We start from the raw sequence: 21,466 nt of genomic DNA, 5'->3' as shown, positions 1-21,466 counted from the left end.
AAGAAATGGTCTCTTCGAACAAACCAGATCGGATCTCGCACACAGATGAGTCCGAACTGGTATTTGAGAGACTCAAACAGTGCCTATCACAGGCACCTGCATTAGGTATGCCAGATTATGGGAAACCCTTTGAATTGTACGGTACGGAAAGTGCTGGGTGTGCGGCAGGTGTCCTAACCCAGAGACATGGTGATGCCAGCAGGCCGGTAGCTTACTACAGTGCACAGTTGGACACCGTAGCGCGGTCTCTCCCCACATGCTTGCGAAGTGTTGCAGTGATAGCCTTGCTAGTAAGTAAAAGCGAAGACGTAGTGTTAGGACACAACCTGACAATCCATGCACTTCATGCAGTGTCAGCCTTACTGAACTCCGCCCAAACCAGACATGTCTCATCGGCACGGTTTACAAAGTGGGAATTAGCACTAATGGCCCCTGTAAACATCACCATAAAGAGATGCAGCGCACTAAATCCTGCAACTTATCTGCCGGGTGTGCCTGGACAGGCACAAAGGGTGGAGGATGAGAATGATGGTGAAGGAGGATTTAGTGCAGACACTGACACGCATGATTGTATGGAATACCTGAACCAGACTTTCACTGCAAGACCCGACATTAGTGACAACCCATTGGAAGGCGTAGATTTTACTTTTTTACACTGACTGTAGTTGCCACAGACAGATGGACTCGGGAGACCTGTGTACTGGATACGCAGTCGTAGATGACAGAGGTATCATAGAAGCTGAACCCCTGGGCCCACCGCACTCAGCACAAGTTGCTGAGCTGGTCGCCCTATCCAGAGCGTGTGAATTGGCCAAGGGTAAGTCAGCCAATATATACAAAGATTCTAGGTATGCCTTTGGAGTAGTGCATGATTTCGGGGCCCTATGGCGCCTCAGAAATTTCATGACGGCAGCTGGCACACCTGTAGCGCATGCATCCCACATAAAAAGACTTCTAACAGCGATACAAAAACCAGACAGAGTGGCTGTTATCAAGTGCAAAGCACACACTTACAACCAAGACCCAATCTCACTTGGTAACAGCCGGGCAGACGAAGCTGCTAAATCAGCAGCCAGCACCCCCATACAAACAGATATCACATCACTGATGACATTCAACACAATCAACACACAAAAATTAATTGAAATGCAAAATTTGTGTTCTCCACAGGAAAAGGCGGTCTGGAGGTCAAAGGGGTATGGCCAGGAGTCCTCAGGACTCTGGACAGGTGGACAGGGTAAGCCAGTGGCCCCCAGAGCATATCTTCCAAGCTTAGCTGAGGCGGCACACGGTCTGACTCATCTGGGTAAAGAGGGTATGTGTAGGCTGGTGAGAGCCTACTGGTGTGCGCCAGGATTCTCTTCTCATGCGGGTAAGAGAGCAATGACATGTCTTACTTGCTTGAGGAAAAATATTGGAAAGTCAATACCAACAGAACCATCCCATATCCCTCCGACAGACTGCCCTTTTCAGGTAATACAAATTGATTTCATACAGTTACCACCCTGTAGGAATTTAAAATGTGTTAGTCTGTATTGATGTGTTTTCCAATTGGGTAGAAGCGTTCCCTGCTGCCACAAATACTGCTACGTTCACTGCAAAGAAAATTGTGCAGGAATTTGTGTGTAGGTATGGTATCCCTAGAATAATTGAAAGCGATAGGGGTACCCATTTTACAGGTGAAGTCTTTCAGGTTATGTGCAAACTGATGGGAATTAATAGCAAGCTGCATACTCCGTACCGCCCACAGGCGAGTGCGAAGGTGGAGAGAGTAAACAGCACTATAAAGAATAAGCTGAGCAAAGTGATGGCTGAAACTGGATTGTTGTGGCCAGAAGCTTTGCCACTAGTATTGTACAGCATCAGAACCACTCCCAGGTCCCCACTTAACCTATCACCCTTTGAGATTCTTTTTGGTCGACAACCCTATTTAATGATAGACCCCCAGGATTATTTGAAATGCAATAACAAAGTGACTGTAAATAAGAATTTACTTACCGATAATTCTATTTCTCGGAGTCCGTAGTGGATGCTGGGGTTCCTGAAAGGACCATGGGGGGAATAGCGGCTCCCCAGGAGACAGGGCACAAAAAGTAAAGCTTTAGGATCAGGTGGTGTGCACTGGCTCCTCCCCCTATGACCCTCCTCCAAGCCTCAGTTAGGATACTGTGCCCGGACGAGCGTACACAATAAGGAAGGATTTTGAATCCCGGGTAAGACTCATACCAGCCACACCAATCACACTGTACAACCTGTGATCTGAACCCAGTTAACAGTATGATAACAGCGGAGCCTCTGAAAAGATGGCTCACAACAATAATAACCCGATTTTTGTAACTATGTACAAGTATTGCAGATAATCCGCACTTGGGATGGGCGCCCAGCATCCACTACGGACTCCGAGAAATAGAATTATCGGTAAGTAAATTCTTATTTTCTCTATCGTCCTAGTGGATGCTGGGGTTCCTGAAAGGACCATGGGGATAATACCAAAGCTCCCAAAACGGGCGGGAGAGTGCGGATGACTCTGCAGCACCGAATGAGAGAACTCCAGGTCCTCCTTAGCCAGGGTATCAAATTTGTAGGATTTTACCAACGTGTTTGCCCCTGACTAAATAGCCGCTCGGCAAAGTCGTAAAGCCGAGACCCCTCGGGCAGCCGCCCAAGATAAGCCCACCTTCATTGTGGAATGGGCATTTACATATTTTGGCTGTGGCAGGCCTGCCACAGAATGTGCAAGCTGAATTGTATTACACATCCAACTAGCAATAGTCTGCTTAGAAGCAAGAGCACCCAGTTTGTTGGGTGCATACAGGATAACAGCAAGTCAGTTTTCCTGACTCCAGCCGTCCTGGAACCTATATTTACAGGGCCCTGACAACATCTAGCAACCTGGAGTCCTCCAAGTCCCTAGTAGGCGCAAGGCACCAAAATAAGCTGGTTCAGGTGAAACACTGACACCACCTTAGGGAGAGAACTGGGGACGAGTCCGCAGCTCTGCCCTGTCCAAATGGACAACCAGATATGGGCTTTTTTGAGAAAAAAACCACCAATTTGACACTCGCCTGGTCCAGGCCAGGGCCAAGAGCATGGTCACTTTTCATGTGAGATGCTTCAAATCCACAGATTTGACTGGTTTTAAACCAATGTGATTTGAGGAATCCCAGAACTACGTTGAGATCCCACAGTGCCACTGGAGGCACAAAAGGGGGTTGTATATGCAATACTCCCTTGACAAACTTCTGGACTTCAGGAACTGAAGCCACTTCTTTCTGGAAGAAAATCGACAGGGCCGAAATTTGAACCTTAATGGACCCCAATTTGAGGCCCATAGACACTCCTGTTTGCAGGAAATGCAGGAATCGACCGAGTTGAAATTTCTTCGTGGGGCCTTTCTGGCCTCACACCACGCAACATATTTTTGCCACATGTGGTGATAATGTTGTGCGGTCACCTCCTTTCTGGCTTTGACCAGGGTAGGAATGACCTCTTCCGGAATGCCTTTTTCCCTTAGGATCCGGCGTTCCACCGCCATGCCGTCAAACGCAGCTGCGGTAAGTCTTGGAACAGACATGGTACTTGCTGAAACAAGTCCCTTCTTAGCGGCAGAGGCCATAAGTCCTCTGTGAGCATCTCTTGAAGTTCCGGGTACCAAGTCCTTCTTGGCCAATCCGGAGCCATGAGTATAGTTCTTACTCCTCTACGTCTTATAAGTCTCAGTACCTTAGGTATGAGAAGCAGAGGATGGAACACATACACCGACTGGTACATCCATGGTGTTACCAGAACGTCCACAGCTATTGCCTGAGGGTCTCTTAACCTGGCGCAATACCTGTCCCGTTTTTTGTTCAGACGGGACGCCATCATGTCCACCTTTGGTATTTCCCAACGGTTTACAATCATGTGGAAAACTTCCCGATGAAGTTTCCACTCTGCCGGGTGGAGGTCGTGCCTGCTGAGGAAGTCTGCTTCCCAGTTTCCATTCCCGGAATGAAACACTGCTGACAGTGCTATCACATGATTTTCCGCCCAGCGAAAAGTCCTTGCAGTTTTTGCCATTGCCCTCCTGCTTCTTGTGCCGCCCTGTCTATTTACGTGGGCGACTGCCGTGATGTTTTTCCCACTGGATCAATACCGGCTGACCTTGAAGCAGAGGTCTTGCTAAGCTTAGAGTATTATAAATTCACCCTTAGCTCTAGTATATTTATGTGGAGAAAAGTCTCCAGACTTGATCACACTCCCTGGAAATTTTTTCCTTGTGTGACTGCTCCCCAGCCTCTCGGGCTGGCCTCCGTGGTCACCAGCATCCAATCCTGAATGCCGAATCTGCGGCCCTCTAGAAGATGAGCACTCTGTAACCACCACAGGAGAGACACCCTTGTCCTTGGATATAGGGTTATCCGCTGATGCATCTGAAGATGCGATCCGGACCATTTGTCCAGCAGATCCCACTGAAAAATTCTTGCGTGAAATCTGCCGAATGGAATTGCTTCGTAGGAAGTCACCATCTTTACCAGGACCCTTGTGCAATGATGCACTGATTTTAGGAGGTTCCTGACTAGCTCGGATAACTCCCTGGCTTTCTCTTCCGGGAGAAACACCTTTTTCTGGACTGTGTCCAGAATCATCCCTAGGCACAGCAGACTTGTCGTCGGGATCAGCTGCGATTTTGGAATATTTAGAATCCACCCGTGCTGTTGTAGCAGTATCCGAGATAGTGCTACTCCGACCTCCAACTGTTCCCTGGACTTTGCCCTTATCAGGAGATCGTCCAAGTAAGGGATAATTAAGACGCCTTTTCTTCGAAGAAGAATCATCATTTCGGCCATTACCTTGGTAAAGACCCGGGGTGCCGTGGACAATCCAAACGGCAGCGTCTGAAACTGATAGTGACAGTTCTGTACCACGAACCTGAGGTACCCTTAGTGAGAAGGGCAAATTTTGGACATGGAGGTAAGCATCCCTGATGTCTCGGGACACTATATAGTCCCCTTCTTCCTGGTTCGTTATCACTGCTCTGAGTGACTCCATCTTGATTTGAACCTTTGTAAGTGTTCACATTTTTTTAGATTTAGAATAGGTCTCACCTAGCCTTCTGGCTTCAGTACCACAATATAATGTGGAATAATACCCCTTTTCTTGTTGTAGGAGGGGTAATTTGATTATCACCTGCTGGGAATACAGCTTGTGAATTGTTTCCCATACTGCCTCCTTGTCGGAGGGAGAACTTGGTAAACCAGACTTCAGGAGCCTGCGAAGGGGAAACGTCTCGACATTCCAATCTGTATCCCTGGGATACTACATGTAGGATCCAGGGGTCCTGTACGGTCCCAGCGTCATGCTGAGAGCTTGGCAGAAGCGGTGGAACGCTTCTGTTCCTGGGAATGGGCTGCCTGCTGCAGTCTTCTTCCCTTTCCTCTATCCCTGGGCAGATATGACTCTTATAGGGACGAAAGGACTGAGGCTGAAAAGACGGTGTCTTTTTCTGCAGAGATGTGACTTAGGGTAAAAACGGTGGATTTTCCAGCAGTTGCCGTGGCCACCAGGTCCGATGGACCGACCCCAAATAACTCCTCTTCCTTTATACGGCAATACACCTTTGTGCCGTTTGGAATCTGCATCACCTGACCACTGTCGTGTCCATAAACATCTTCTGGCAGATATGGACATCGCACTTACTCTTGATGCCAGAGTGCAAATATCCCTCTGTGCATCTCGCATATATAGAAAATGCATCCTTTAAATGCTCTATAGTCAATAAAATACTGTCCCTGTCAAGGGTATCAATATTTTTAGTCAGGGAATCCGACCAAGCCACCCCAGCTCTGCACATCCAGGCTGAGGCGATCGCTGGTCGCAGTATAACACCAGTATGTGTGTAAATACTTTTTATGATATTTTCCAGCCTCCTGTCAGCTGGCTCCTTGAGGACGGCCCTATCTATAGACGGTACCGCCACTTGTTTTGATAAGCGTGTGAGCGCCTTATCCACCCTAAGGGGTGTTTCCCAACGCGCCCTAACTTCTGGCGGGAAAGGGTATACCGCCCATAATTTTCTATCGGGGGGAACCCACGCATCATCACACACTTCATTTAATTTATCTGATTCAGGAAAAACTACGGTAGTTTTGTCACATCCCACATAATACCCTCTTTTGTGGTACTTGTAGTATCAGAAATATGTAACACCTCCTTCATTGCCCTTAACGTGTGGCCCTAATAAGGAATACGTTTGTTTATTCACCGTCGACACTGGATTCAGTGTCTGTGTCTGTGTCGACCGACTAAAGTAAACGGGCGTTTTAAAACCCCTGACGGTGTTTCTGAGACGTCTGGACCGGTACTAATTGTTTGTCGGCCGTCTCATGTCGTCAACCGACCTTGCAGCGTGTTGACATTATCACGTAATTCCCTAAATAAGCCATCCATTCCGGTGTCGACTCCCTAGAGAGTGACATCACCATTACAGGCAATTGCTCCGCCTCCTCACCAACATCGTCCTCATACATGTCGACACACACGTACCGACACACAGCACACACACAGGGAATGCTCTGATAGAGGACAGGACCCACTAGCCCTTTGGAGAGACAGAGGGAGAGTTTGCCAGCACACACCAAAAACGCTATAATTATATAGGGACAACCTTATATAAGTGTTTTCCCTTATAGCATCTTTTATATATTTCTAACGCCAAATTAGTGCCCCCCCCTCTCTGTTTTAACCCTGTTTCTGTAGTGCAGTGCAGGGGAGAGCCTGGGAGCCTTCCCTCCAGCCTTTCTGTGAGGGAAAATGGCGCTGTGTGCTGAGGAGATAGGCCCCGCCCCTTTTTCGGCGGGCTCGTCTCCCGCTCTTTAATGGATTCTGGCAGGGGTTAAATATCTCCATATAGCCCCCGGAGGCTATATGTGAGGTATTTTTAGCCAAAAAAGGTTTTCATTTGCCTCCCAGGGCGCCCCCCTCCCAGCGCCCTGCACCCTCAGTGACTGCCGTGTGAAGTGTGCTGAGAGGAAATGGCGCACAGCTGCAGTGCTGTGCGCTACCTTAAGAAGACTGAGGAGTCTTCTGCCGCCGATTCTGGACCTCTTCTCGTTTCAGCATCTGCAAGGGGGCCGGCGGCGAGGCTCCGGTGACCATCCAGGCTGTACCTGTGATCGTCCCTCTGGAGCTAATGTCCAGTAGCCAAAGAAGCCAATCCATCCTGCACGCAGGTGAGTTCACTTCTTCTCCCCTAAGTCCCTCGTTGCAGTGATCCTGTTGCCAGCAGGACTCACTGTAAAATAAAAAACCTAAGCTAAACTTTTCTAAGCAGCTCTTTAGGAGAGCCACCTAGATTGCACCCTTCTCGGCCGGGCACAAAAATCTAACTGAGGCTTGGATGAGGGTCATAGGGGGAGGAGCCAGTGCACACCACCTGATCCTAAAGCTTTACTTTTTGTGCCCTGTCTCCTGGGGAGCCGCTATTCCCCCCATGGTCCTTTCAGGAACCCCAGCATCCACTAGGACGATAGAGAAAAATATTTGGTTAAGATGAGCCAGCAGCTGAGGAATCAAAACAGAAATCTAAAGCTGGTGATTCCTGACCTGCCAAACAGTAATTGTCATGACATTGAACCTGGGGATTATGTAATGATTCGAAATTTTCTACGCTCAGGTTGCCTCATTGACAGGTGGGAAGGACCATACCAAGTCTTACTAACCAGCACGACAGCATTAAAGGTTGCCGAAAGAGAGACTTGGGTCCACTCGTCCCACTGTAAGAAGGTCGCTGACCCAGAGAGAACCCGTGACAAAGAGCAGAGTGTAGAGAACATCGTATCACTGGAGTGTGTGTTCCGGGAAGGTTGAGAGGCAGGACTGTTGAGACGGCACCTGAGCGCAGAGAACAACAAGACCAGAGGCGGTTGTCGCACCAGATTTTCTTTTTTTTATTTTCTCCATCTCCCACTACCCTCCTTCTCTTCTTCCCTTTCTCCCCCTTCTTGTTTCCTTTCTCTTCCCTTAACAAGATGGACTTCCCCCAAGAGACTGCGTTCCATGTTTTCCTGTTAATCCTGTTGTTGACCAGAACAGTCTGTTTCGGTGAGAGTCCCAGAGAGGTCGAGAAGGGATCTGGAATAGGTTCTGATGGCGAGGATGGATTTGTAGAATTCCAAGAGCAACACATCACTCGAGCAAAGGCGAGTATCAGAAATCGATCTGGTAGTCAGGGAGCTCGGAGGCACTGTGAAGGGTTATTGGCTGAGGAAAATTGCATTTGTAGGAATTGTGAGAACATAGTTGAGGATGGGTGCATCCAGAGATGTCAGTCCAGCCTTAATATCAACATGGACCGTCATCCATTGAGTGATTACCACTCACTAGTGGGTAAGGTCTTAAACCAGACAGAATGCTGGGTGTGCTCACAAGTACCTCAAGGTCAGAGCAAGTTAGGATTAGTACCGTACCCTTTAGCAATAGATGAGGTACTCGAATTACGGGGTGGGAGACCGGTGGACAAGACATTTTATATTTCTAGGCCCCCTAGTTTGAAGCTCCACCAGTATCATGTAGATAGATCCTTACTGTGTTTCAACATTTCCAATTACCGAAAACCAGGAAATTGGGAGGTGACATGGAATAACCAGACCATGGCCTTTTCGCATAGAGCTGATAGGATACCCATAGACTCTGAACTTGTACGCAAAATAGCCAACAGTGGAAGGTATTTTCGGTATAGGTATACTCGTGGAAGCAAGACCATGTGTGTTGGAGAAGCATCACCAGGGTACTGTGCTCATATCATCCAGCCTGATACCTGTACTGAGCAGATGGGAGAACTAGGGATTGGGTTTTTCACTTGGAAAGTTTGTAATATGGTAATGTCATATTCTGTCCCATATGTTCTCCCCGATGATGCCTATTTCATATGTGGGAGGAAGGCGTATAAGTGGCTTGCCCCGAACTCAGAGGTATTGTGTTATGTTGGAAGAGTGTTGCCAGAGGTCAAGACCATAACCCATGATAAGATGAAAGACGTTCACCGCAGTGCTCAGGCTCCTTATACTCATACTCACTATGAACACATCGTTAAGAGACACCTTATAGATAGGACAGAGCACGCAGCCTCTGATTTGATCCACGAATCCACCGGTATTCAATTCCTTCTCGCATTAGACATCACCCGTACTGCCAGAGGAATTATAAATTATAGGTATATCCATGCGCTAGCGAACTTGATAGATAATATCACTGAGATGTATGACGACACCTTCAGGTATACGGGTAGGGAGTTGCAAGCTGACAAGACAGAACTGATCCAGCATAGGATGGTCCTCAATTATATCACAGCCATGACGGGTGGGTACTGTGTCACTTTGGCAACTCAATATGGTGTGAAGTGCTGCACGTATATTACAAACAGCACTGACTACCCCACAGAGATTATCGATCAAAAGATGGATGATATATTGCAGTTGAAGTGGGAGTTCCGGAGGAGACACAACCTCACCCTGACCGCTGTGGGTAATGAGCTGACCGGCTGGGTCTCATGGTTGAACCCAAGAAATTGGTTCTCAGGATTAGGAGAGTGGGCTCAAAATGTTATTATGAGTGTAGGAAAGTTTCTCCTTTGTATCCTGGGAGTCGTCATAATTATTGGTTTGATATTTAGGTATATTCGAATTCTGATGCGGCGCAAGCACGGCACAAAATTGATGAGTTTAAGGAGCGGGGGCATTGTTACAGCAGCAGATTTAATTTACGACCCATCCATAGAGACAGTGTTATGATAAGGATTGCAAATGAATTCCATGGCCTGTTTCTTTCACCCGTTTTTCCTTTGTCTCCCCCTCTGCCCAGATACACCGACGGAAAAGACATCGATCCTACCCAAGAATGAAAATGAAAATTATGTGAATGTATTTTAGATATGTGTCTTATCTTCATTTCTACAACCTTCAGTTAGTGACACACATAGTCGACAGGTGATATCCACATAAACTAGCACTCACATATGTTCCCCCTCCATGTATCATCAACTAAATGTGCACCCCATTTGTTGGAACAAAAAGCCGAAAAGATCTCGGTAGTGTTTGTTGGCCCACTTACAGACCCTTAATACGGGATAAGAAGGATTTAATGTATACTTCGCAATACCTCAAAGCTTATCTAGAACATGTACGGCACGATGATGCATGCCCCTCAGACATGGATTCATACATACATGCTTTATACTATCCCACTAGGTCATACATTTCCCGCCTACATCTCTCCTCCTACCATCCAATCGTCTGTAGATATTGTATTGATATTTTTCTGTTTAGTGTTTAGATAGTGGCAGTTATTGTTGACTGCCAAAGGGTGGACTGTCAAAGTCGAAAAATATTACAGAACACGCAGCATGTATAAAATACACACACATGCCCACTGCGCGTGCACTTGTTCCGCCGTGCATGCACATATCCGCAATTTGCGTATGGTCGCTCCCGCGGTCCTGCGCGTGGTATGGGTATTTACGGCGGAGTTTGTGAACGCATGGAGGGCTATCAAAACATTACATATTTAATCCAAATAGTGCACATTGTACACATAGTCCACATGCACCACATCAGCAAGTATCAACAGTTTAAATGATTTCAGAACAAAGGGATTCACCTTTGCATGGTAGGAGGGGACAGACTAAGGTTATAAGGTGGTGTCTTGTATCCAGCTGTAGGGTATTTTAAGGGTAACATTCCGGTGTTGGTTTGCGGAAGATCGCATGTTCCTGTGGATAGTTATGTGCAGAAGCAGAATATAGATATAAACTGTATTTACTGTAGATTATGTATGCGGCGGGAATCCAGAGGAGACCACCCACAAGAGCAGTTGAGAAAGACATCGCCCACCTTTTCAAATCAACCTATGACCTCTCCTGTACTGTAAAGATGCATCCCTGTGTCCAATGGACAAAGGGATTACAGTATCCATTGTATTGCTTTTGGAAGTATTGTATAAAAAGCCTGTTGCTGCCTGGCCGGTCAGAAGACTCTCAACGCTATCTACCTGATTAGCGGAGGACTGGACCAGGAAGCGCATGCGAATATTGTCACGTATGTACATTGACTGTAGCCATTTACTCTGTTGTATTGAAGTGCATAATTAGTATTGTTAAACCCCCTTTCAGATATATTACTATGTGGTGTCGGAACCCAGTGATTAACTACAAATCGGAGTTGTGTCCTCTTTTCCCTGCTAGGGTTTAAAGTGTATTACATTTACTAACTGTATAAGGTTCAAAAGTGTATTAATAAGGTGTGTACGCGCTGCGGGTACTTTGTACCGTCAGCGCTGCATCATTGCAGTGCTTTGCTGCATAAGGTGTGAAGTGTAATATCATTGCATTGCATTACTACGAAGGTTTAAGGTGTATTAATTGAGTGTGTACGCGCTGCGTGTACTCAGTACCCCCAGCGCGGCGTTTATACGCAGAGTCCGTACACGGTACGGGACTCGTTACGCAAATAGCGTAAAAGGTACATAAAGTGCATATTAAATTTAGCGGCCGTAGCGGCTCCATGGCAAAGGTGTGTTTAAAGGTATAGCTTTATGGTTTAAGATAATATCGACATTATCACACCTTTGGCAGCAATTACAGCCTCAAGTCTTTTTGAATATGATGCCTCAAGCTTAGCTCACCTATCTTTAGGCCGTTTCGCCTATTCCTCTTTGCAGCACCTCTCAAGCTCCATCAGGTTGGATGGGAAGCGTCGGTGCACAGCCATTTTCAAATCTCTCCAGAGATGTTCAATCGGATTCAAGTCTGGGCCACTCGAGGACATTCACAGAGTTGTCCTGAAGCCACTCCTTTGATATCTTGGCTGTGTGCTTAGGGTCGTTGTCCTGCTGAAAGATGAACTGTCACCCCAGTCTGAGGTCAAGAGCGCTCTGGAGCAGGTTTTCATCCAGGATGTCTCTCTACATTGCTGCATTCATCTTTCCCTCTATCCTGACTAGTTGGTTTAGTTGCCTGAGGAGTGAACTGTATATAGAACCATTGGATGAGAACACTAGGTGAAAAATAATATAACGAATATGTTTAGTTTATTATTCAGCTGCAGCTATGTATGCATTTGTATATATACTGTTACTGTGCTGTATAATATTATAATTGTGTGGTGGAAGTGACCAGGCATGTTTGCCTAAGGAGTGAATTGTAATAAAACCATTATGGGTGAGAGCACCAGGTAAAATATAGTATAATGAACATGTTTAGTTTATTATCCATCTGCAGGTATTTATGCATCTGTATATATACTGTTACTTTGCTGTATGATATCATCATTGTGTGGTGGAAGTGACCAGGCATATTCATGGACCTGAGGAAACTGGGCATGTAAGTTTATAATGCTACTAGCAGACTTGTCTGTCACAGCAATAAGGAATTGAGGCACAGTAAAATAAAACAAAAAGTTAATATTTTTATATATCCTATAAATGGGTGTAACACATTTTTCTGTAAGGTATGTCTGTTGCTTTTAGACAAATTTACTGTCACACAGTGTTAAAAATAGCTTTTTAGACAACCGTTTGTACTTTAATTTATATACACACACACACACATACATACATACATACATACATACATATACGCACGCACATGCTTTCCCGTATAAAAATTATGTTTGCAACCAAAGAAATATTTAATTGAAGTTGTATGTTATTTTCCTTGGAAACAAATAGTGAACAACTTTTTTCTCTCTGGTGTAGTTTTCACATTTTTAGATGTAACTCTGCTCTATTACATATAGATATATGTATGTTCTACATTGCAGCTCTGACTTTTTAATGGTTCGCATTACTGCCCACAGCACTGAGGTCATGCGTTTGATAGGTCATTCATTTGATTCCCACCATGGCCATAACTGTCAGGAGCGAGTGTGTGTGTGTGTGTGTGTACATGTGGTGGGGTATATAGTGTGTGAGCTCCACTGGGGCAGGGACTGAAGTGAATGGCCAAATATTCTCTATAAAGTGCTGCAGAATATGTGTGCTCTATATAAATAGGTGGTAATAAATAAATAATTGTGGGGTATTTTTTACATCAAAGGGCCAATTCCAATTTACACCATTTAAAAAATATATATTTTATTATATTTAAATGAATCGTTGGACCCTTACTTGAATTACTTACATCACACTATTGCTAGCAGGCACTTGGCATGATAACTAAACTAAACACGCGAATCTACAATTACATGTTGGTGACAATTACGGTTGTGTATGCAGATGGTTATATAATCTGATGGTACATTGGTTGCCCTGTGAATTGAGGTCTGTGCTTTGCTGTTGCAGGAGGATCCACTTGTACTGAATGAAATTCGGGAAGATCTTCGGTCAGAATGTGAGAAATTTGGGCAAGTGAAGAAAGTGCTTATATTTGATGTAGGTAACTAGCGATGTAAGCAGAGATCTGTATTTTTTTTCTAACAAATAGAGAATATTTTTCACCTTGTAAAGGGCAACTAAAACATTTCATTCAGCAGCATTAGAAACTGTTTACCCTGCAGGGGAGGGCATGACCAGAGAGCTCTTCGGCTGCCCCTAAAGTAATAAAAGCAGCCAATGTGGCTTTCTGTCTGAGAAATGGCCCGTAGGGTGTAAGCGCTTTACAAATACAAAGTTAATTCAATGTGAAATTGTCTTTTAGATACATTGTTCATTATTCAGTAGTCGATCAAACAATTTTCAGATTCATTTTTTGTTTTGTTTTTATTTAGATGCAGTAGAATTTGTTGCAACTTTTTTTTACCTTTTTATAATTGTATTTTGAATGTGGCAGCAGGTATACAGTATTGTCTGGTGTTTGTTTGTTTCCCTTAAATTCTTTGAGGCTGGGTTGTAGAAACTGAAGGCCTTTTCATAATCCCTAAGTATTCAGTATAAATATCTCCTTAATGCTTTACTAATATCATCTGTAGTATCAGTATATCTGACATTCGGTGTATTGCCTCTGTGAATACTGTTGTATGACTTGTCTAGCTTTTAAATTTTTATTTTGTTGTTCTGTTTTAGCGGCATCCAGATGGAGTCGCATCCGTATCCTTTAAAGAGGCGGATGAAAGCGACGCCTGCATACTGGCTCTAAATGGGAGGTGGTTTGGTGGTCGCCAGCTCGCTGTGGAAGCATGGGACGGTGTAACAGATTATCAGGTATTGTAGAGCTCCAGTGCTGACATTACAGCTTGCATGTATTCTCCAGTCTGGTTAGTCGCATGAACCAAACAAGGGCCTGACTGCATGTTCAATAACATGCGTAGTGCAGCCATAAAGATGAGGAAAAGTTGCATGTCCTTTTGATTGTGTACTGCTTATATTTTAATTACTTTAAGTTTACGTTTAATTAAGTTAGGTATCACTGTCATCAAGAATGAAATAAGAGCGTGTCATTTTCCAAACGCACACCAGGAGTACGTGTGTATAATAATGTAATGTGCTACCAAACAACTATCTGTGGGTCAACATAAAATAAGCTTGTTTAGTTTAAGTGAAGGAGATGCTCACAGACAGGTTGGGTTGCTCAGTATAGTTGCCAGAATTTCCACTGCTGGATTTCAATGAGAGGAAACAAGGATAACATGAAGTGTTGTGTCTCCATTGCTGATTGAGGATTGTATCTATACTATGCTTGGGACCTCAGATTTTCAGTGCTTGAAGTGGAGGAGTTTACAGTGTGAGCCCAGCGGTGCCTTAGTTGCAGATGTTACTTATCTTCTGTAAATGTCATTCCGTAGCTTCTATAGTTTCCCTTTTTACTAAATGGGACTTTATGCATACTTTACTTTCAATTTTATAGACAATTGAAAAATGTTATTTCTCTGACGTCCTAAGTGGATGCTGGGACTCCGTAAGGACCATGGGGAATAGCGGCTCCGCAGGAGACTGGGCACAACTAAAAGAAAGCTTTAGACTAACTGGTGTGCACTGGCTCCTCCCACTATGACCCTCCTCCAGACTTCAGTTAGAATCTTGTGCCCGGCTGAGCTGGATGCACACTAGGGGCTCTCCTGAGCTCCTAGAAAGAAAGTATATTTTAGGTTTTTTATTTTACAGTGAGATCTGCTGGCAACAGACTCACTGCAGCGAGGGACTAAGGGGAGAAGAAGCGAACCTACCTGACTGGAGGCAGCTTGGGCTTCTTAGGCTACTGGACACCATTAGCTCCAGAGGGATCGAACACAGGACCCGACCTCGATCGTTCGGTCCCGGAGCCGCGCCGCCGGCCCCCTTACAGAGCCAGAAGCAAGAAGTGTTCCGGAAAATCGGCGGCAGAAGACTTCTGTCTTCAACAAGGTAGCGCACAGCACTGCAGCTGTGCGCCATTGCTCCTCATGCACACCTCACACTCCGGTCACTGATGGGTGCAGGGCGCTGGGGGGGGGGGCGCCCTGAGGGCAATATAATACACCTTGGCTGGCAAATCTACACCATATATAGTCAGGAAGGCTATATAGGTGTAAAAATACCCCTGCCAGAATTCCAGAAAAAGCGGGAGAAGTCCGCCGGAAAAGGGGCGGGGCTATCTCCCTCAGCACACTGGCGCCATTTTTCCCTCACAGCTCCGCAGGAAGGACGCTCCCTGGCTCTCCCCTGCAGTGTCAAGCTACATAAGGGTAAAAAAAGAGAGGGGGGGCACTAAATTTAGGCGCAGTATATATAATATAAGCAGCTATAAGGGAAAAAACACTCATTTATAGTGGGATCCCTGTGTTATATAGCGCTCTGGTGTGTGCTGGCATACTCTCTCTCTGTCTCCCCAAAGGGCTTTGTGGGGTCCTGTCCTCTGTCAGAGCATTCCCTGTGTGTATGCGGTGTGTCGGTACGGCTGTGTCGACATGTTTGATGAGGAGGCTTTTGTGGAGGCGGAGCAAGTGCCGATAAATGTGATGTCACCCCCTGCGGGGTCGACACCTGAGTGGATGGTTCTATGGAAGGAATTACGCGACCGTGTCGACTCCTTGCATAAAAGGTTTGACGACATACCAAATATGGGACAGCCGGCTTCTAAGCCTGTGCCTGCCCAGGCGTCTCAAAAGCCATCAGGGGCTCTAAAACTCCCGCTACCTCAGATGGCAGACACAGATGTCGACACGGATACTGACTCCAGTGTCGACGACGATGAGACTAATGTAACTTCCAATAGGGCCACACGTTATATGATTGAGGCAATGAAAAATGTGTTGCATATTTCTGATGTTACCCCAGGTACCACAAAAAAGGGTATTATGTTTGGAGAGAAAAAACTACCAGTTGTTTTTCCTCCATCTGAGGAATTAAATGAAGTGTGTGAAGAAGCGTGGGCTTCCCCCGATAAGAAACTGGTAATTTCTAAGAGGTTACTAATGGCGTACCCTTTCCCGCCAGAGGATAGGTCACGTTGGGAAACATCCCCTAGGGTGGATAAAGCGCTCACACGATTGTCAAAGAAGGTGGCACTACCGTCTCCGGATACGGCCGCCCTGAAGGAACCTGCTGATAGAAAGCAGGAGGCTATCCTGAAGTCTGTATATACACACACAGGTGTTATACTGAGACCAGCTATTGCTTCAGCATGGATGTGCAGTGCTGCAGCTGCGTGGTCAGATTCCCTGTCGGAAAATATTGATACCCTAGACAGGGACACTATATTGCTAACCGTAGAGCATATTAAAGACGCACTCTTATACATGAGGGATGCACAGAGGGATATTTGCCGGCTGGCATCTAAAATAAGTGCAATGTCCATTTCTGCCAGGAGAGGGTTATGGACTCGGCAGTGGACAGGAGATGCAGATTCTAAAAGGCACATGGAAGTTTTGCCTTATAAGGGTGAGGAGTTGTTCGGGGATGGTCTCTCGGACCTCGTTTCCACAGCAACAGCTGGGAAGTCTACATTTCTCTAACGTCCTAGTGGATGCTGGGGACTCCGTCAGGACCATGGGGAATAGCGGCTCCGCAGGAGACAGGGCACAAAAGCAAGCTTTTAGGATCACATGGTGTGTACTGGCTCCTCCCCCTATGACCCTCCTCCAAGCCTCAGTTAGGTTTTTGTGCCCGGCCGAGAAGGGTGCAATCTAGGTGGCTCTCTTAAAGAGTTACTTAGAAAAAGTTTTTAGGTTCTTTATTTTCAGTGAGTCCTGCTGGCAACAGGCTCACTGCATCGAGGGACTTAGGGGAGAGATTTTCAACTCACCTGCGTGCAGGATGGATTGGATTCTTAGGCTACTGGACATAGCTCCAGAGGGAGTCGGAACACAGGGCTCGCCCTGGGGTTCGTCCCGGAGCCGCGCCGCCGACCCCCCTTGCAGACGCTGAAGATGAAGAGGTCCGGAACCAGGCGGCAGAAGACTCTCAGTCTTCATCAGGTAGCGCACAGCACTGCAGCTGTGCGCCATTGTTGTCAGCACACTTCACACAGCGGTCACGGAGGGTGCAGGGCGCTGGGGGGGGGGGCGCCCTGGGCAGCAATGTATAATACCTGTATGGCGAAAAATACATCACATATAGCCCTTGAGGCTATATGGATGTATTTAACCCCTGCCAGATATCTAAAACTCCGGAGAAGAAGCCCGCCGAAAAGGGGGCGGGGCCTATTCTCCTCAGCACACAGCGCCATTTTCCCTCACAGAAAGGCTGGTGGGAAGGCTCCCATGCTCTCCCCTGCACTGCACTACAGAAACAGGGTTAAAACAGAGAGGGGGGGCACTGATTTGGCGATATGTATATATATTAAAATGCTATAAGGGAGGAACACTTATATAAAGGTTGTCCCTGGATAATTATAGCGTTTTGGTGTGTGCTGGCAAACTCTCCCTCTGTCTCCCCAAAGGGCTAGTGGGTCCTGTCCTCTATCAGAGCATTCCCTATGTGTGTGCTGTATGTCGGTACGTGTGTGTCGACATGTATGAGGAAAATATTGGTGAGGAGGCGGAGCAAATTGCCTGTAATGGTGATGTCACTCTCTAGGGAGTCGACACCGGAATGGATGGCTTATTTATGGAAATTACGTGACAATGTCAACACGCTGCAAGCCGGTTGACGACATGAGAGGGCCGGCGAACAAATTAGTATCTGTCCAGGCGTCTCAAACACCGTCAGGGGCTGTAAAATGCCCATTTACCTCAGTCGGTCGACACAGACCCAGACACGGACACTGATTTCAGTGTCGACGGTGAAGAAACAAACGTATTTTCTTTTAGGGCCACACGTTAAGGGCAATGAAGGAGGTGTTACATATTTCTGATACTCCAAGTACCACAAAAAAGGGTATTATGTGTGAGGTGAAAAAACTACCTGTAGTTTTTCCTGAATCAGATAAATTAAATGAAGTGTGTGATGATGCGTGGGTTTCCCCCGATAGAAAATTATTGGCGGTATACCCTTTCCCGCCAGAAGTTAAGGCGCGGTGGGAAACACCCCTCAGGGTGGATAAGGCGCTCACACGCTTATCAGAACAAGTGGCGGTACCATCTACGGATAGGGCCGTACTTAAGGAGCCAGCTGATAGGAGGCTGAAAAATATCCTAAAAAGTATACACACACATGCTGGTGTTATACTGCGACCAGCGATCGCCTCAGCCTGGATGTGCAGAGCTGAGGTGGCTTGGTCGGATTCCCTGACTAAAAATATTGATATTTTATTGACTATAGAGCATTTAAAGGATGCATTTCTATATATGCGAGATGCGCAGAGGGATATTTGCACTCTGGCATCAAGAGTAAATGCGATGTCCATATCTGCAAGAAGATGTTTATGGACACGACAGTGGTCAGGTGATGCAGATTCCAAACGGCACAAAGATGTATTGCCGTATAAAGGGGAGGAGTTATTTGGGGTCGTTCCATGGGACCTGGTGGCCAGGGCAACTGCTGGAAAATCCACCGTTTTTTACCCTAAGTCACATCTCTGCAGAAAAAGACACCGTCTTTTCAGCCTCAGTCCTTTCGTCCCTATAAGAGTCATATCTGCCCAGGGATAGAGGAAAGGGAAGAAGACTGCAGCAGGCAGCCCATTCCCAGGAACAGAAGCCCTCCACCGCTTCTACCAAGTTCTCAGCATGACGCTGGGACCGTACAGGACCCCTGGATCCTACAAGTAGTATCCAAGGGGTACAGATTGGAATGTCGAGAGGTTTCCCGCCTCGCAGGTTCCTGTAGTCTGCTGTACCAATGTCTCCCTCCGACAGGGAGGCAGTATTGAAAACAATTCACAAGCTGTATTCCCAGCAGGTGATAATAAATTTACCCCTCCGACAACAAGGAAAGGGGTATTACTCCACACTATATGGTGGTACTGAAGGCTAGGTGAGACCTATTCTAAATCTGAAAAATTTGAACACTTACAAGGGTTCAAATCCAGATGGAGTCACTCAGAGCAGTGATAGCAAAGAACAAGGGGACTATATGGTGTCCCGGGACATCAGGGATGCTTACCTCCATGTCCCAAAATTTGCCTTTTCTCACCAAGGGTACCTCAGGTTCGTGGTACAGAACTGTCACTATCAGTTTCAAGACGATGCCGTTGGATTGTCCAAGGCACCCCGGGTCCTTACCAAGGTAATGACCGAAAGGAGGATTCGTCTTCAAAGAAAATGGACGACCTCCTGATAAGAACAAGGTCCAGAGAACAGTTGGAGGTCGGAGTAGCACTATCTCAAGTAGTTCTACGACAGCACGGGTGGATTCTAAATATTCCAAAACCGCAGTTGTTCCGACGACACGTCTGCTGGTCCTAGGGATGATTCTGGACACAGTCCAGGAAAAGGTGTTTCTCCCAGAGGAGAAAGCCAGGGAGTTATCCGAGCTAATCGGGATCCTCCTAAAACCAGGAAAAGTGTCAGTGCATCATTGCACAAGAGTCCTGGTAAAAATGGTGGCTTATTACGAAGCGCTTCCATTCGGCAGATTTCACGCAAGAACTCTTCAGTGGGATCTGCTGGACAAATGGTCCGGATCGCATCTTCAGATGCATCAGCGGATAACCCTATATCCAAGGACAAGGGTGTCTCTCCTGTGGTGATTACAGAGTGCTCATCTTCTAGAGGGCCGCAGATTCGGCATTCAGGATTGGATGCTCGTGACCACGGAGGCCAGCCTGAGAGGCTGGGGAGCAGTCACACAAGGAGTGTGATCAAGTCTGGAGAATTCTCTCCACATAAATATACTGGAGCTAAGAGCAAATTTATAATGCTCTAAGCTTAGCAAGACCTCTGCTTCAAGGTCAGCCGGTATTGATCCAGTGGGATAACATCACGGCAGTCGCCCACGTAAACAGAAAGGGCGGCACAAGAAGCAGGAGGGCAGTGGCAAAACTGCAAGGATTTTTCGCTAGGCGGAAAATCATGTGATAGCACTGTCAGCAGTGTTCATTCCGGGAGTGGACGACTGGGAAGCAGACTTCCTCAGCAGGCACGACCTCCACCCGGGAGAGTGGGAACTTCATCGGGAAGTTTTCCGCATGATTGTGAACCATTGGGAAAGACCAAAGGTGGACATGATGGCGTCCCGCCCGAACAAAAAAATGGGACAGGTATTGCGCCAGGTCACGAGACCTTCAGGCGATAGCTGTGGACGTCCTGGTAACACCGTGGGTGTAACAGTCGGTGTATGTGTTCCCTTCTCTGCTTCTCATAACCAAGGTATTGAGAATTATAAGACATAGAGGAGTAAGAACTATACTCGTGGCTCCGGATTGGCCAAGAGGGACTTGGTAACCGGAACTTCAAGAGATGCTCACAGAGGACTAATGGCCTCGGGAGCTAAGAAGGGATTTGCTTTCAGCAAGTACCATGTCTGTTCCAAGAGGAACCGTGGCATCGGCCTTTAAGAAAGGACCTGCTCCAGCAGGGACCTTGTCTGTTCCAAGACTTACCGCGACTGCGTTTGACGGCATGGCGGTTTGAACGCCGGATCCTAAGGGAAAAGGCATTCCGGAAGAGGTCATACCTACCCTGGTCAAAGCCAGGAAGGAGGTGACCGCACAACGTTATCACCACATGTGGTAAAAATATGTTGCGTGGGTGAGGCCAGGAGGGCCCCACGAAAAAATTTCAACTAGGTCGATTTCTGCACTTCCTGCAAACAGGAGTGTCTATGAGCCTCAAATTGGGGTCCATTAAGGTTCAAGTTTCGGCCCTATAGATTTTCTTCCAGAAAGAATTGTCTTCAGTTCCTGAAGTCCAGACGTTTGTCAAGGGAGTATTGCATATACAACCCTTGTGTGCCTCCAGTGGCACCGTGGAATCTCAACGTAGTGTTGGGATTCCTCAAATCATATTGGTTTGAACCACTCAAATCTGTGGATTTGAAATATCTCACATGGAAAGTGACCATGCTGTTGGCCCTGGCCTCGGCCAGGCGATTGTCAAAATTGGCGGCTTTGTCTTACAAAAGCCCATATTTGATTTTCCATTCGGACAGGGCAGAACTGCGGACTCGTCCCCAGTTTCTTCCTAAGGTGGTGTCAGCG

At 46.6% G+C, this 21,466-nt stretch overlaps 1 protein-coding gene across 1 annotated transcript in view; it reads left to right on the top strand.

Moving 5' to 3' along the window:
* The window catches only part of HTATSF1 (HIV-1 Tat specific factor 1), a 164,499-nt gene that overhangs the window by 133,131 nt on the left and 9,902 nt on the right, over nucleotides 1-21,466 (top strand). The window contains exons 7-8 of the mRNA XM_063937436.1: nucleotides 13,315-13,404; nucleotides 14,035-14,172. Coding sequence (XP_063793506.1) covers nucleotides 13,315-13,404; nucleotides 14,035-14,172 — 228 coding nt within the window. The remainder of the gene's footprint in view (nucleotides 1-13,314; nucleotides 13,405-14,034; nucleotides 14,173-21,466) is intronic.

Source organism: Pseudophryne corroboree, chromosome 8, assembly GCF_028390025.1.
Source record: "Pseudophryne corroboree isolate aPseCor3 chromosome 8, aPseCor3.hap2, whole genome shotgun sequence".
NCBI lineage: Eukaryota > Metazoa > Chordata > Amphibia > Anura > Myobatrachidae > Pseudophryne > Pseudophryne corroboree.
This window is presented reverse-complemented; position numbering and strand designations above follow the sequence as displayed.